The 18,319-nt window shown below is 33.2% G+C and overlaps 1 protein-coding gene across 1 annotated transcript; it reads left to right on the forward strand.

The window, feature by feature from the left end:
* The first annotated feature begins 3,320 nt into the window (after positions 1–3,320).
* LOC143225371 (uncharacterized) lies at positions 3,321–15,493 on the forward strand. Its single transcript, XM_076454640.1, has 5 exons — positions 3,321–3,478; positions 6,280–6,421; positions 7,877–8,022; positions 13,206–13,341; positions 15,023–15,493. Exons 1-5 carry the CDS (start codon positions 3,451–3,453, stop codon positions 15,264–15,266), a joined length of 696 nt encoding a protein of 231 aa, XP_076310755.1. The 5' UTR covers positions 3,321–3,450; the 3' UTR covers positions 15,267–15,493.
* The last annotated feature ends 2,826 nt before the right edge of the window (positions 15,494–18,319 follow it).

The following is an 18,319-nucleotide window of genomic DNA, read 5'->3' on the forward strand; positions in this document are numbered from 1 at the left end:
TTATTTAGCTCTTCCAAAATATCAAATCAAACACTTACTCTGCAGGGAGTACATTGTTGTGACAACGAATGTTATATTCCTGTACAATGTCGTAACAACGAATGTTATATTCCTGTATAATGTTGTGACAACGAATGTTATATTCCTGTATAATGTTGTGACAACGAATGTTATATACCTTTACAGTGTTTTGTGAGAACGAATGTTATATCCCTATACAATGTTGTGACAACGAATGTTATATTCCTGTATAATGTTGTAACAACGAATGTTATATCCCTGTACATTGTTGTGACAACGAATGTTATATTCCTGTATAATGTTGTGACAACGAATGTTATATCCCTTTACGGTATTGTGACAACGAATCTTATATTCCTCTATAGTGTTGTAACAACGAATGTTATATCCCTGTACATTGTTGTGACAACGAATGTTATATTCCTCTATAGCGCTGTGACAACGGATGTTATATCCCTGCACAGTGTTTTGTGAGAACGAATAGTATATTTTTGTATAATGTTGTGACAACGAATGCTATATTCCTGTACAGTGTTGTGACAACGAATGTTATATCGCTGACTTATTAAAATATTTTTAAAGCTTCTAGTCACTAAAATTATCTTGACACCGAGTTAATGCAATGATTTTTGGAACCCAAGGTTTATACAAATATTTTATTTTGTTTACCACTGCGCCACTAGGGTGCAGTACCGTATAAAGGTATTATTCTCGTGAAAAATAGTTCAAACATTCAAAATTGTGAATTGAACTAGAAGATGAACTAATACCTGTTTTTATTTGTCCTTCATTAGAATATCACGTGTTTTTTTATTTGCAAGAAATAACGATATAAAAAAGTCAATACACTGAAATGTAAGCTGTTTATACATATATCATAATCTCTTTATGGGTAAAGGAACCACATAAACTGAAATAACAGTTGATTTATTTGTTCCAAAGTAACTTTCGTTTGGGGGAAACATAAAATATTTCAAAGATCCTAAGAACCGATTTTTCTAAGGAGAGATATCAGTGGATTTGAGGCTAAAACAATTGTTTAATATATCACTACAGCTTAGGCTGAAACAACAGTTTAATATATTGGTGCATCTGAGACTGAAACATATGCAATATACACTCTTCAACAAAAGAAACGCAAAAGGGATATTTTTGTTATTTTAAAGAGAAATATATGTAATAACGTTACGAGCTAAGACTATGTGATGTTACACGTGTTAAGGCACTGATTGTCAGACCAAAACGACAATAAAAGTTGTGCATTTTGAAAACGGAGGAAAACATCGGATTTTTCGCCACAACGCATTCGTCTCCAATAAATTTTTTTGAGAGATCTGCATGTTCTGCAAGTGCAACATGTGCAAAATCTCTTTAAAAGTGACGGGTTCTCGGTTTTCATAGCTCAGTGTTAAGCCACCGACACGCAATACAGTTACGCCAAGACTGACTGAAGCACAACGCAACAACGCCATTGGTCGTTTGGAAGCAGGCGAATCTCGATCAGATGTTGCCAGAGCTGTGAATGTCCACCCAAGCACCATCACAAGGCTATGGAATCGTCACCAACAACAAGGATCAACTTGTGACCGTCCACGATCTGGCAGACCTCGTGTGACCACGCCCGCACAAGATCGCTACATCCGGTTACGTCCCCTTCGGGATAGGACCACCACTGCGTCGTCTACTGCCTCAACCATACCAGGACTGTGTAGGATTTCCGATCAGACCGTACGCAACCATCTACGAGATTCTTACGCCCCATGTGCAACCCATCATGGTGAATGTCAACGACGTTTTTCAACATGACAACACCCGTCCTCACACAGTCCGACTCACCACTGTCTTCTTAAGACACCACAACATCAACGTTCTTCCCTGGCCCTCCAGATCACCAGATTTAAACCCCATCGAACATCTTTGGGACGAGTTGGAGCGACGTCTGCGACGGCGACAACCTCAACCGCAGACTCTACCTCAGCTTGCAGCAGCTTTGCAGGCTCAGTGGACAGCCATTCCACAGGGTGTGATTCGTCATCTCATCGCTTCCATGGGCAGGAGATGCCAAGCAGTTGTTCTTGCTCACGAGGGGCATACTCGTTATTGACGTTAAACTTCAACTAGTGAGCGTGGACTTCGCCTTTGCAGACTTTGGACGTTCAGCAGTGAATGTGCAAAGTTTCACACATGTCATACAGAATTACCCGGAATAAACTTGTTAACAATATGTCTCAAATTTTGCCTTTTGCGTTTCTTTTTTTGAAAAGTATATCAGTGTATTCGAGATAAAATGTGTACTTTGTCAATGTATCTGAGACTCAAACTTGTGTAACGTATCAGTGTGACAACATTAAGAAGTAGTTTTATTTTATCGTAAGCTTACACTGCTTTTAAAGTAATACTGATAACAGTATCTCTAACACAAATTACAGTATTCAAAACTTCTGTAGGTACTATGTCTTCAGATTTATATTTCTTGTTTATTTTTCGCTCAGACTTTCTTTTTGGATATAATCTGCTACTTTTATACCGTGCTTAAGTCACGTGAGAAGGTATAGCCCCCTAGTGGTAAGTCTTACAGCTTAAAATGTTAAAATTTAGGTTTCAATATCTGCACAGAACACAGATTATTTTGTGTTTAACAACAACAAATAAGAAGTTATAAGAAATCAAAAAAATAATTGGCGCCGATTAGGTGACGTGACGTTGAGGAAATTACTGTTCGCTGAATAGAACCGAAAAACTTTAAAGACACTATGCAGAATATTGGAAACTATACGTCATTATAGATCTGATTACCTAACAAAACGAAGAGTTTAGGCTTGAAATGCGTTTGTTTTATTTCGCGTGGATGATTCACCAGTCATTCGAAACGATTTGTTTTTATTTACATTTCTAATTTTTTCAAGGACTTACGATATTAAAACAACATCCAAGAGTAAAACATGAAACAAACAAAGTCAGTTATTAACAAACAAACAAACTTATCCTTGTTCAATCTTTACAAACTATTACACTGCCAGAAAACAATTACATTTCTTTCGAAAGTTAGATTTCTACTGCATCAATTATTTTCATTATCTTGTTTCAGGTTTGGTTTAATTATTTATATACTTCTAGTATGAATCCAAGGACAAAAGTCTTATTTTCGTTTTCAAAACTTGATTTATCAAGGATATAAACTAAAAGAGTCAAAATAAAATCAAAAACGGCTCATGTTGCGTGAAATTGAAATGTTATCTTTACTTTCAAACAAGTTAGCCGGTTCACGTGACCGTCAAGCTCCAACATTTGTTCTAAGGGAACAGAAAGTAACGATGCCCAAGTATGGTCAGATACAGAAGTGTTCATATCGTGCCAAGACTATATAAGGAAAGTGTTCGTACCTAAAGAGGTATTGTTCTATGGTGTATCTCACACTGATCCAGCGATATGTGGTCATTTATCTTCTTCTTAATGGGTATGTTCAATTCTCTCTCTTCTTCTAACCCCACTTCTAGAATATTCCTTTTTTCACATAAATGTTGTTGTTAAACTTAGTTACCAACATTTTCTTAAATCTTATACTGGTACACATACTACATGTATTCAGTTTATCCTTTATAATTTCGAGACATTTTCGCTTTTATTACTTTCATAGATATTCATACTTCCATTAGACTTCTATGCTTAACGTTCTCTTTTTTTCAGACTCACTCAATAATTTTCCTTTTGTACTCTGTTAATATTTTATTTATATTTAGTATTCTTTTTAAAAACCATAATTTTCAGATATATCAACAACTGAAACTTGTTATTTGGTATTAAGTTAAAGTACTTCTTTTTTACTGTGACGTTTTAAATGTCGGTTTAAAAAAACAATAAGAGAACAAATAACAACTTTAAACCTTTTAAGCTTTTTAGATATAATTGATAATTTTAGAAGTTCTCCATCTAAGACTTTAAATTACTACGTTTACATGTTGACCACTGGCTCACCATTTACGAGGATAGCATATAATGTTTCAAATCGAATTTCAGTACCCGATGTGGGCAAGTCACAGATAGCTCATTTGTGTGGTTTTGTGTTTAAAAACAAAATACACCACTGAAAAGTATCCCTTAGAGGTAGTTTTTAACTATTAATGTCTGGGCATTGGAGAGTTATTTACATATATAAAGCGCAAAAATATATTTGTCTATTTGTCCTTTATCTAATTACTCCTATGTTGGTTAAAAATTTCAACCAAACTTTGTGTGATGATAGATTGGAGATAGGGCCGTGTCAATGGTAGTTCACAATCCCCCAATCCCTTATTATTGCTGTTATTGATCATTTAGCATATTTGATGTAAGTTAGCTTTAACTACATTAATAGATAGCGCCATGTCCTTACATAATTATTATTATATTTTCTATAATACAACACCCACTAAGTATGGGTGGGGGAAGATCACACAAATGTCTGGAGCACTCACTAAGAAGGAATGTAAAGAATTAAAAAATTATTACTACGTAAATTCAGTTGACGTTTCTAGTCCATCAAGTGTTTCTTCAGTTATATCAACTGTTCCTTCAGTTATACCAACTTCTTACATTAACCAGTAACGTTTCAACTTCATCCATTAGACATTTCAACGGTCAACATCTGTCAGTTAATTAATCACATTAAACACTGTGAAAGGTCGTTAAGAGCTGGGTGTAGAAAGCGAGTAGCAGAAAGCAACTCTACCGCACCGCTATTGCTAATACCTCTTGCTACAAAGTTCCTCTGACCATCACACAGTGTTTACCATGTTTTAAGTATATACGTATTGAGTTATTAAAACCTATACAAAGCATTTAGTAAGGTAATAATGAACAGTGTAATAATATTGTAAAAATTTGCTATATTGAACATAAATTGTGTGAAAGATAGAAATTGTATCTTACTTATTATAGGATTCACTGAAATATTTATCTGAGTTCATAACCCGAACAAAGGACAGGTTCATCAGCTGGTGTCTGTGTAAATTATAAAACGTTTATCCTATGTACAAGTGTTTGTTTTGTTATATTTGGTTAAGCTCTTCTGAATTAATTATCTGCTGTGCAATAGATGATTACTTTACAGTTACTTCGAGCCTTCCCTGCTCATAACTCGAAAACCTTAACATCTGCGAATATACACAAATTATGAGTAACGTGTTTGAAGTTTCCGTCTGTCACGTTACCTAGTAGTTTGTCTTGTAATTATTTTCAGGTCTTTAGTTAAAACAGCCAGGAAATTTTACATATTTCAAGTAACAAAAACTTAACTCTATTGGTAGGCTGAATTACTGTATCACTAAAAAAATACACCTTTGAATTTATAAAATTATATTTATATATCTATTTTCGATATTATTGATTAATGTCGCTACTATTTCCAGAAGAGAACTTAATGTTCCGTCATTTTTCAAATATCATGGAACGTAATTTTTATAAAAATAATCACACACCCTCAGTATCTCTAAACTATTTGTATCAAATGCTATTTTGGCTGCTACTTCAATAAATAACTGATCAGCTACTGATCGTTGTATGTGAAGACAGACCAATATTCAGAGAAGCTTGGGAAATTGTTTCAAATGTCAACTAAACCCAATAAGAGATAGTCATTTATAATGTAGATAAATCCGGATAAAACTCACTTTATACAGTACATAATAGCACTGAAAACATCTGTTTATAACCAGATACACAGTACCTATCAGTAGCGAAAATATCGAAAATCTAAATTTATTCAGTACGTAATAGAGTTGATAATCTCCAAAGCATACAGTACATATTAGTTATGAAAACATAAAAATTCCCGTGTAAAACCCATTTTATACGGTAACTATTAGCAGTGACTAACCCAGTTGAACATTACCAATGTTAAAATGAACAGTGTCCATTGTTTCATTGATGACTTCAACATTAAATTAAATCATCTGTATTTATATATAAAGACACTACTTGGCATAATATTTCAAACGTTATTCCATAGTTTACTCACTGACTGTTTATTAACATCAACTTATTTTTTATACCCTTTATTTCACCAGTATGCAGGAACTTCTACAAACCTAGCATATTAAAACTTGATTTTTCCTTTTACTATTCAAACTGATTTTGGCTTTGTTTTTTTTTAATCTAATATTTATGTTACTGTTAAACATGTAAGTTCTCCAAGTGTCTGCACGTATTATTACATCATAATTTTATAATCTACGATTACGTTTCCATATATTCAGAAATAAAGAGAACTATCTGTTTCAGTGGCAGATGCTCACGTTCAGCGGAGAGCTACTGACTCCTGTAATTTGGAAAAGTTTGACCAGTGTGGTGCTGTTATTATGGACTACACGGATGACCCTAGGGTGATATTTACAAATGAAGAAGAGATAAAACAACACTGCGAGTAAGTTAAATAAAGGAGTTAACTAAATCTATATTACACATATATGTTACCCATACTTATTATTATTTCTTAAATAAATTAGATAATTAAATCTATATTATGCATATATGTGTTACAGATGTTTTCTATTATTTGTTAAATATAGGAGTTAACCTAACCCATATTATATATATATATATTAAAGTTGTTTCTTTTTATCTGTCAAATAAAGAATTAAATAAAACTATATTACATGTATATCTCACAGATATTTGTTATGATTTGTTAAATAAAGGAGTTAACTAAATCCATATTACACATATCTGTTACCCATACTTATTATTATTTCTTAAATAAATTAGATAATTAAATCTATATTATGCATATATGTGTTACAGATGTTTGCTATTATTTGTTAAATATAGGAGTTAACTAAATCTATATTACACATATCTGTTACCCATACTTATTATTATTTCTTAAATAAATTAGATAATTAAATCTATATTATGCATATATGTGTTACAGATATTTGTTATGATTTGTTAAATAAAGGAGTTAACTAAATCCATATTACACATATCTGTTACCCATACTTATTATTATTTCTTAAATAAATTAGATAATTAAATCTATATTATGCATATATGTGTTACAGATGTTTGCTATTATTTGTTAAATATAGGAGTTAACTAAATCTATATTACGTATATGCGTTACAAATGTATATTATTATTTGTTAAATAAAGGAGATAACTAAATCCATATTACGTGTATATCTTACAGATATTTGTTATGATTTGTTAAATAAAGGAGTTAACTAAATCCATATTACGTGTATATCTTACAGATATTTGTTATGATTTGTTAAATAAAGGAGTTAACTAAATCCATATTACATATTTATACGTTACAGATGTTTCTTATTTCTTGAGTGAAGTAATTACCTTAATCTATATTACTTATATATAAGATATATATATGTATGTTACATATGTTTCTTCCAATTTCACATAAGGTAAAATTGAAATGAGAATCTGTGATGTAGAGTCCTGTTATTCTCCTCGATTGGCCAAACTTCCGGCTGTGGACTTTAGTTTCGATAACTGAAGGCTATCAGCACGGCTTGTGCTGGCAAACCAAAAATAAAACAAAAACAGTTAGGCCTATTATAACGTTGATTTTAAAAAATATGTATTTTTAATTTATACTTTTACGTGAAACAGTCATAACTGAACAGAAACTAGCACCATCTCCTGAGCCCACTACTGAAACATCTAATGTCTTACCAATCAGCTATCTAAAAGTACAAGCTAATCCAGAGTCTGTTTTGCTTACAAGAATTTTACGTTAAATGTCATTGTAGACAGCATCCTTTCATTGGCTCCTATCAGCATTTAAACCTAATTGTTTTGTGAAATTAACAGATACAGGCTCCTTTGACATAGATAATTAAAGTGTGGTTTATTCTTACAGGAAACAATATGAAGCCCAAAAGTGTTTACAAAAGTACACCGAAGATTGTTTTGAAGGAACATCGAAGGAAGCCATGGAAATTTTAACAAGTAGCTTAGAAAACGGGATAAATAAGAGATGTACCAATGACGGAGAACTACGTGCCGGTAAACACCACAAATATCTATAATTTTTTAACAAAATCTACACATTTACGTCTAGGATTTTTGTAATTTTCATTCTTTAAAATATATTTCAACTCTGGACTGCTGTATAAAAGTTAAAATAGAGTCTAAAATTAGATTTCAGGAAATTTCCAAAGAACAGTGGAAGGTGAATCGCAGGTAAAACATCAATATTTTATTAATCTTCAAACTAAGTGAAAGTTCTTGAGTTCAATCAATAGTTAATATTTTGTGTTGCCCCTTTTGTTTTAATAACTGTAGACAATATACAGGGGTAGAAATATTCTGAATTTTCAGCAGGACACATGTCCTACTGGACAGTGAAACTTGCCGGACATTTGAAATTTTAGCAGGACACCTCAAAATTGTCACCGGACATTACCAAAAACAAGAAATCAAGTAGAGACAATTATTATATAAAACAGAATCATTTTATTTATGGCACTGAAACATTATTTTAAAGCAAATGGCAACAAGCCTTGTATCCATTAAAAACGACACATCAATCAAACTGGTAGATTTAGTCATCCAGCACTAAGACATCAGCTGATGTAGACTCAGTATCTCTATTGTCTCTACGTGTGTGAGTTCCATGTGAACTCACAAATCGTCTGTTTTTTTTACTATCCTTCCACCAGGATTCTACAGACTTGCACAACAATTCTGTGCTTGCAAGATCACAGATCTTATTTTATTTTAGCTAATTTTATTGTCATAAAGTCATTAAGAGAATCATTTATTAGTTTGGACCGCCAGTCATCCTTAATAACTGCCATCTGGGAAAATCCACGTTTTGGTTCAGCAGATGACACGGAAATCACCTGCATGAGGCATACCAAGGCCAACACTATTGATTCAGGGAAAGGTTTACCGTCCTTAACAGTAATTTGACTTAACATGTGGGCCCACAATCCACTTGCACTACTAGCCAGGGACTCATCTAATTTGGCAAATCTTGTGGCTTTGAGCAGTGTCTCATGTAAGTCAACTTGGCAAATATCAGCTGTAATGTTGAAACCGTGAGCTTCTTGCAGAGCACCAAAGTGGTCCAATAGTGTTTGGAGTTCATTATAACCATAAGATGACAATCCTTCCTCGCTTTTAGGCCAAATACTTGGTTCAAAAATTTGAAAGGCACCAATAAAATCCTTATTAAATTCTTCAAATCTCTCATTCAGATATGTGACAATTTTACTTATGAAAAGCTTCTTCAGCCACGGATTGAGCAACTGTCTCTTTGTGGCATTTTTTGAGCCTCTGGCCCTTGTCTGATCACTAATAGCAATCACCTTTCCTCTAGGTAACCACTTGCCAGTTTGTTCACATGTTGTGAGCTCTTTAACAATTTTCTGGGATCTCTCAGCATGATACAGATTGCCCAGCTTCTCTTTGCAAACAGCGATTTTGTCAGAAACAATGTTCACAGTAGCAGAATTGTCTTGCATCTTGAGATTAAGATATGTCAAAACAGGCAGAACTGCCAAGAGTATGTCCATGTACAGGATGAATTTAAGGCTTGTCAAAGTACTGTATAATCCTGCAGCTTTCTGTCCACGTTCCCCTTTGTCATGCAGCTTTACTTGATATAAATGCTCCGCTAAAGCTGGCCAGTTATGAGAAACTGACTACAGAGTGCGCTCTTTGTAGGCCACCCACCAGGTTCCTGTCCCTTTTGTTGGCTTTCTAACAACAATGTTGTTGGCTTTACCAGCTTCTTTGAGGCTAGCCCAGTTCTGTGGTGAATTGTCATAAAACTTCCATAAATTTTCTAAAAAGGTTTGGATACTATCAAGGTAAGGGATGTCCTTGATGGTCTTCTTAATTGCAAGTTCCAATCTGTGACTAACACAGTGGATCCCAATCAAATAAGGTTTTTGCGCCTTCAATCTGTTGACAAGTCCTTTATTTGTGCCAAAATTGACTGCTGCCCCATCAGCTGTCAGGCATACAATTGATTCAAGCCAGTCAGGAAACTTGCCATATATGGACAATGCTGCAAGTGCAAAAAATTAGTACCCAATATTAGTTACTTTCTGTAAAAAAAAATGTAAATTTGTACTTTGAAAAATTCAATTGCTCCATTATCTATTACGCTAGCTGTGCTAGGTTATGCTCCAATTCTGTCAGTTGTAAATACATGGTTCTTCTTGGTTTAAATCAGTTGAGAAATGCTTAATTTTCACTGATGTATATTAATAATAAAATGACTATGTAAACCTGAATTAAAACACAAATGTACATGAAATGTTGTCCATTTTAATTTTTCTTAATTAGGAATTCAGGATAAATCCAGAAAATTCTCATCCTAGGTAATTAAGGAACCTTTACCTGAACTAAGTGCCTGTAGCAGATGTTCAGAATCAGCCTTCTCAACTGACTGCAAATACAGGAAGTGGGTTACTGGGAAACAGTCACTGTCCAAGTATCTTACATAGACTATCTCCTGCTCAATGTTAGCAGTGTTTGTTGAGCCGTCAGTCATAATGCCAAAGAATAATGAGGTGTGCAGACGAGATCTGGCATTAACTCTAATTGTTTCTGCAATATACTTCGTAAAGATAACTGTTTGTTTGTCATTGGCATAATGTTCTGTTAAGTTCATACCAAAGTTGTGCTCCTGCAGCAACAGAAGCTCTTGAAAATCGCTGAATGGTTTGGCATTCAAAGCCATATAAAGGGCAGTCCTGAACAGCACAAGCAAACGATCTTTCTCAGTCTGGTTAAGTTTGCTCAATTCTTTCATCATGGGAGTTAAATCAGGTGTTTCTTTTGCTGTCTTAGCTTGACAACTTAGACTGTGGGCGCGACTGTTTTCATGCTCCTTAACAGCATTTGCTCTCAGGTTGGAAGATCCTGTTATGAAGGTGTTCTTCTGCCTTCCACTACTTTGGTCATATTCCTGACAAATTGAGCAAAACATCAGTCTGGTAGTGTTATTATACTCCAGCCATGGTCAGGCCTCTGTTCCATCCATACTGGAAACAACGAGTAGGCTTAGTGCCAGTACCAGCAGTAACAGTTTTTGCTTTAACACTTGGGCTTGGGTCAACAAGCTTAGGTTTTTTCACTCGGGGTTCCATAGTATTGTCTTCTGATTCGTTACTCTTGCTCGTAAAGCCAAACTAAAATAGATCGTGAGATCTTCTCGTTTTTTTACTATCAGACGCCATGGTCAGATCGTTGTGAATGTTTGGCAGTCACGTGACTATCCGGGACGGCACGGATAAGGCGACCTAAAAAGCGAATTTTGTGAGCGTTCACGACCGTTTTCCAAAATTTGCTTTTTTTTTTTGTCTTAAATTAAATCTGAAATTGTACAAGTTATTTTCCACTCATTATAGAATATACTTTTAAGCAAAATCTTTAGGTTGAGCATACACAGCTTTTGCCTCACTTATTTTTGAGGGGACGGTATTTGTATCCAATATATTAGGAATATGAACACCGGTCACGATATCCGGTGATAGATGAGAAAGTGCCGGTCAAACTTGATTTTAACGGACATGTCCGGCTTTAACTAGAAAATTTCGAATCTTGGTATATCAGGCACTCCTGCAACATATTTAATTAAAGTATCCTTAAGGAATTTATTCCAAATGTTTCTAAGTCATTCTCATAACGTTTCTTCAGAGGTTACTTTTAATTTATCAAGTTTTGATGTATCAAATTCCAGATCAGCTCAACTGTATTTAGAATAGGACTCTATAGGTGTCACTGAATGACTCTAGCAGCTTCTTTCTTAACTAAGTAATTACTGCAGAGGTTGGAACAGTGTTTGGAGTCATTATAATCAACAGTCCAGTTTTTGTAATTTTAGCAACTTCCAGTCTCTGCAAATGTTTTTTTTAACTACTACACGGCTAAATATTCCATTATTATTAAGTCTGCTTGATACTGTAGATCTGGACTCTTTTCTGTCATTTGGTCATGGTTGCTTTATCTCATGTTTAAGATCAGTAGCAGTCTTCCTTTTGTCCTGAAGGCTACATGAACAAAGATACTTAACAACAGTATCACTGAGTTTAAGTGTTCTGTGTCTTACTTTCCTACTTTCAAATTTACCTATCATGGCTTCACGATCTAATGTGTACCTTGTGTTTGTGGAACATTTCAAGTCTGCAGCAGTTTGGTCGTTATGTTCATTCAAATAGAACCTTTATGACCCGTCCTTGGTACAAGTATATAGAAATCCAAAAGTGAAGTAATCTCATCTTAACTCAACTGTCAACAGTGATCAGTGAAGCATTACCGTAGTATTAAAATTTTTATTATATAATGGTATGGAAGGATTAACCCATAAAATGAAAAGAATGAATAAATATTCTGTTTCCTAACTCTCTTGCGTAGTACTGAGCTTCAAATACAAGATCGACGGAGATATAACCTTCCAACTGGTTACCAAACAGTTTAATTTTACTAAAAGTTTGTTACACGAATATTTATAAGATAATTCCAGTTAAGTTGAACGTATTTAAATTTATATTAATTTTATTCCTAAAGGTGAACAATAATAGATGGTATATGTTCGGCATTACTATTCTATTTCATCATACTTCAAGAAAATCAAATCCACACAAACTAAATCTTTTATTTTCAGTGGGGGAAGGTTTTCTTTCTTCTCCATTTTATTTTTGTTTTTTTGCCTTTGTAATAAGTAAACAGAATTAATATTGCTAGTTTTGTCCTTGTTCATAATGAATAAAAAAGTATTTTCAGTATGTTGTTATATACAAATAGAATGCTTTTATTGGAGCTAACTTCAGTGACACTTCGATATTTATTATTAGGCTTAACGAATAACCAGCTTAATTTATTCTAAAAGTGTAACATACAGTTCATCACGCTTATTAAACATCTAGTTTAATTTGTTTTAAACATACAACATACTATTCATGAGGTTTAATGAAGAACTGGTTTAATTTGTTTTAATCGTTTAAAATATAGTTCATTAGGCTTAACAAAGAAATAGCTTCTTTTATTCTAAACGTGTTAACGTGCAATTTATATCGGCTGAATTTGTTCTAAATCTATCTTCATGAAAATCATTTGGATTATAGCTATGAATATACACAGTTTTGTTTTTATTTTACTTTAATTTAGGTGTTTCCAATCAGATTTGTATTTACCCAGATTTCGATACGATGATCTTTTTTTTTTCTGTTTAGACTTCTTGGAGCACGGACCATGTCTTCGAAAAATTTTCAAAGACCGTTATCTCTGTTTAACTCGTCTGATCACTAGAATGTATGACATTCAAAACGGAGGAGTTCCCCAAGAACTATCTGTGATGTCAGCTTGTTGGTAAGTTCTTGAAATAAGACATACTGTGCAAATCTTTGACTTCTCATCTTATTCAAACCAATTATTTAAACTATTTGCGTCTCTTATATAACGATGACGAGGCATCGCTAGAATGGTAATTATTAAATGTTTTAAATAGGCTATTTTTATTCGATTATGAAAATTATTTGACAGAAGTCGTGTAGTAATCCAAATGGTAACTAAAGAGTGAAAACATCACATTAAAATAGTAAGTATGGTCATTTTCTTCTGAATACAGGTTTACAATATAAAAATAACGGTCTCTAATTTTGAACTGATAAACTAGAGGGAAAGCAACTAGCCGACATCACCTGCCGCAAACACTTAAAATTATTTCATGAACGAAAATTAAAATGTACTATAGTGTTATTTCGCCCAGACTGAAAACGTGAGCATGCTCAGAGACATGTAGGAACTATCTGTAAACTTGACTCAAATTCACCTTCGTACGTCTAATATTTTACCTCATAATAAAATGTGAAAATACGTAACTTTTTAATTATAACATGCTATTACAAGCATATTTGTAATTGTAGGCTGTTCACACTTTCGTGAACGTTTCTGCGTATTTCACTGTATTCAGCTATTACATTTTTTACACAATGTGTCATCAGCAGCGGCAGATTGTCAGTTCAAGGAGTCTTCAGTTAATCAGATTTAAAATAACAAACAAATCCACTAGGTACTAACTTAAGTCAATTAGGCTTAAAGTAACAAGAAACGAAGCCAATTTAGGTACTAGCATACGTCAATCAGGTTTAGAGTAACTATAATCGAAGCCACTAAGTACTAACTTAATAAGATTTAAATTAATAACAAACATAGGTGCTAACATAAATTAATCAGGTTTACTGTTTTTCTTCATTTGTTAATATATGTATTTTATGCACCAGTACCATATTAGTATATTCTAGGTTCATGTTAACTGAGATTATTATTTCCCATCCAAATGGCTCACTAAACACTGCTGACTGTTCCTATACAAAGTGACTCACCAGTAAGTATGCAGACTGACGACGCTAAAAAAATCTGGTTTTGATACTTATGATGAGCAAAGCATATATAGCTAATTATGTATCTTTGTGTTTAATAACGGACGAATCACATTCATAAGGGCACTTAATTCTATCGTCAGAGGTTGAGGTAACGTGTTTCCCCACCGGGCCCGCCTTCTGTGAGTTGTATTAGTAACTTATATTATTAGTGATAATTACTCATTATTATAATAATTATACTTTCAATACTAATACAAAATTCAAGTTAAACACAGTTTAGTTAAAATAAAAAGTAAATAAATGAAAACCTCTGTTCTGTTTTAAATATCTACAACTGAAGTAAGATAATCAAATACTTTTATTCCAAACCTACAGAAATTTAAACTTGTAAAATCAAACTTAGCTACAGTAGACAAATGATAATCTATAGGTTTAGAATTCAGTGGTTTTTATTCTTCAACAATAGATAAATATACAATAACTAATGTACCTTGTAATGCTATCGATACCGTTAAATTTTTATTGTACAAATTATTTAACATTATATTATTTTAACAAACATATTTTATGATTATATTATCTGTAACATTCTTATTTTTCTAGCGCATTATTCTAACACACATATTTTCTAATTTTGTAATCTGTAATATTGTTATTTTTGTTAGCGCCTTTTTAGAGTTTGTCTTTTGTTCCCGTAACCTCACACAGAACTCTTGTGGAGATAAAGCAGCCAATCTTATTGCACGAAAAGCTAAATATTACACCGAGGAGATATTTGATTTCGTCTGCAAAGATTTGTCACCAGAAACCTGTCAGAATATGGAAAAACCAAAATTTTTAATTTCACCTTTTGCACCATTCGTAAATATCCTAAATAAACAATTGAACAAAGGTGCTACTAATTCATGAAAAACAAACCTGAATTAGAGCAGAAACAGTGACAAAACGTTTAGGCCTTACATGTTTGTTGCTTGTCACGGGATTTAAAGAAGGATTTTATGGATTCATTCATTTTTTTTCGTTTTGCTATGTCTAATATGATTAAAACTTATATATTAAGTTTACACCAAGTAATCAAATCCTGTAAACTGGTCGCTTAAAAAGGTTTCCAATAAACATTTGCTTCTTACATAAAATTATTCTAAAGAAGTCATTCTTATGTCATACACGATCTTTAATATTTATATGATACTAAAATGTGAGACTGAAATCACAATATAAGTTATAGCTTTTAAGTCTGCGATGATATCAGACTTGTAATACTCGAAACTGTGATGACTTCAGACTTGTAATAAACGAATCTGTGATGATTTCAGACTTCTAATAAAGGAAAATGAGTAACAATTTCAGACTTGTAGTAAACAAAACTGTGTTCTTGATTACACACTTGTAATATAACAAAACTGTTGTTGATTTCAGAATTGTAATAAACGAAACTACGTTGTTTATTTCAGATTTCTTACAAACCAAACTGTGTTGTTGATTTCACACTTGTAATAAAACGAAACTGTGTTGTTGAGTTTACACTTATAATAAACGAAAGTGTGATGATTTCAGACTTGTAATAAAGGAAACTGTGTGATGACTTCAGACTTGTAATAAACAAAACTGTTATCATTTCACACTTGTTGTAAACCAATGGTTCTTAACCTGAGTTCAATCGAACCCCAGGGGTTCGGTGAGTCAGTCTCAGGGGTTCAGCGGAGGTCAAGACACACACACTATGTGTGTGACCGTTTGGTTCACCCCACTCGTATGATTCGTGACGTCATGCACTTGGCCATCATTGATTGCGGCTGATCACGTCACATCACTTGGCCTTAATATCTGTGCTGCAGGGAACTTCGTGCGCTTAGCAGTCGACTTGTGACTGTAGTAATCGTGCATCATTTGTGATTTTTTTCCTAATCTTTCAATCCCTTCATACTAAGTCGAGCATAAACAGAAAGTGGTCGGACGAATATGTACATATGTCAATGATGAATACCTCGACAAAATCAGTAAACTTCAGCAGAGCCAGGTTCAACAGCAACTTTTCAGAACAACAACGCTCTCAACGTTTTGGTGTCACCAAATCGTAGCGTACCCTCTTATTGCTAAGAAAGCCCTTGAGATACTCATACCGTTTGTTACAACGTATCTTTGCGAGCAATCCTTTTCGAGGATGGTAGACATAAAAACGAAGAAAAGGAACAGATTTTGTTGCAAAAATGATATGAGAGTGGCACTTTCCAAGGTGAAGCCGCGCATTTCTGAACTTATCTCTGAAAAGCAACAACAAAAGTCTCATTGATTTGCAGTAAATATTCATTGAGTTATGTTTTTGTTTTTCTGTGAAATTCATGTTTTGTTGGTTTTGTTTTTGAACACAGTGATATTGTGTGCAACTGATGCATGGTTCATTTTGTGCACTAATAAAATATCTACTTATGTTTTGAATTTGAAAAAATCTTATTTTATTTTTCCAATTACGAAGGGCTCAGTGAATGCAAGTACGAAACTTCCGGGGTTCAGTACCTCCAACAAGGTTAAGAACCACTGTTGTAAACGAAACTGTGTTGTTGATTTCAGACTTAAAATTATCGAAATTGTGATGTTTTCAGGTGTATAAGAAACGAAACTGTGTGATGATTTTAGTCTTATAATAAACAAAACTCTTTTGTTAATTTCATAGTTGTAATAATGGAAACTGTATTGTTGATTTAAGACTTTTTAGTAAACGAAACAGTGTTGATCATTTCAGTCTTGTAATAAACTAAACTAAGTTGTTGGTTTCAGACTTGTAATAAACCAAACAATGTTGTTGATTAAGACTTATAATAAACCAAACAATGTTGTTGATTAAGACTTATAATAAACCAAACAATGTTGTTGATTAAGACTTATAATAAACGAAACTGTGATGTTGATTTCAGACTTGTAATAAATGAAACTATGTGATGATTTGAAAGTAGTAATAAACAAAACTGTTGTTGATTTAAGACTTGTAACAAGCGAAACTATTTGATGATTTCAGACTTGCTATAAACAAAACTATGTTGTTTCTTTCAGACTTGTAGTAAACGTATCTGTTATGATTTCAGACTTGTAATAAACGAAACTGTGATAATTTCAGACTTGTAATAAGCAAAACTGTGTTGTTGATTTCAAACCTGTAATAAAATAAACTGTAATGATTTCAGACTTTTAATAAACGGAACTTTGTTGTTGATTTTAGACTTGTAATAAAACGAAACTGTGTTGTTGATGTTAGACTTGTAGTAAACGAAACATTGTGATGATTTCAAACTTGGAATAAACGAAACTGTGTTGTTTATTTCAGATTTCAAACAAACCAAACTATGTTGTTCATTTCACACTTGTAATAAACGAAAGTGTGATGATTTGAGACTTGTAATAAACGAAACTGTGTGATGATTTCACGCTTGTAGTAAATGAAACAACGTCGTTGATTTCAGACTTGTAATAAACGAAACTGGGATAATTTCAGACTTACAATAAACGATACTGGGTTCTCGATTTCAGACTTACAATAAACGATACTGGATTCTAGATTTCAGGCTTGTAATAAGAGAATCTGTGTGATGATTGCAGATTTACAATAAACGAAACTACGTTGTTGATTTCAACTTGTAATAAACCAAACAGTGATGATTTCACAGTTGTAATAAACGAAACTATGTTGTTGATTTCAGACTTATAATAAAAGAAACTGTTGTTGATTTCAGTCTTGTAATCAACGAAACTATGTTGCTGAATTCACACTTGGAGTAAACGAAACTATATTGTTGATTTCAGACTTGTAGTAAACGTATCTCTTATGATTTCAGTCTTGTAATAAAGGAAACTCTCTGAGTTTCTCAAACAGGTAACAAACGAAATTGTGTTGTTCATTTTATACTTGCAACAAACGAATCTGTTGTTGATTTTAGATTCGTAATAAACGAACCTGTGTTATGATT

This window comes from Tachypleus tridentatus, chromosome 9 (genome assembly GCF_004210375.1).
Source record: "Tachypleus tridentatus isolate NWPU-2018 chromosome 9, ASM421037v1, whole genome shotgun sequence".
Classification (NCBI taxonomy): Eukaryota; Metazoa; Arthropoda; class Merostomata; order Xiphosura; family Limulidae; genus Tachypleus; species Tachypleus tridentatus.

What these genes read in the sequence shown, in the direction of transcription:
- LOC143225371 (XM_076454640.1), top strand. Translation starts at nt 3,451, where the DNA reads ATGTGGTCATTTATCTTCTTCTTAATGG. An exon ending in ATTTATCTTCTTCTTAATGG is followed by an intron (nt 3,479 to 6,279) that starts GTATGTTCAATT and finishes TATCTGTTTCAG; the next exon opens with TGGCAGATGCTCACGTTCAG. An exon ending in TCTGTGATGTCAGCTTGTTG is followed by an intron (nt 13,342 to 15,022) that starts GTAAGTTCTTGA and finishes TATTTTTGTTAG; the next exon opens with CGCCTTTTTAGAGTTTGTCT.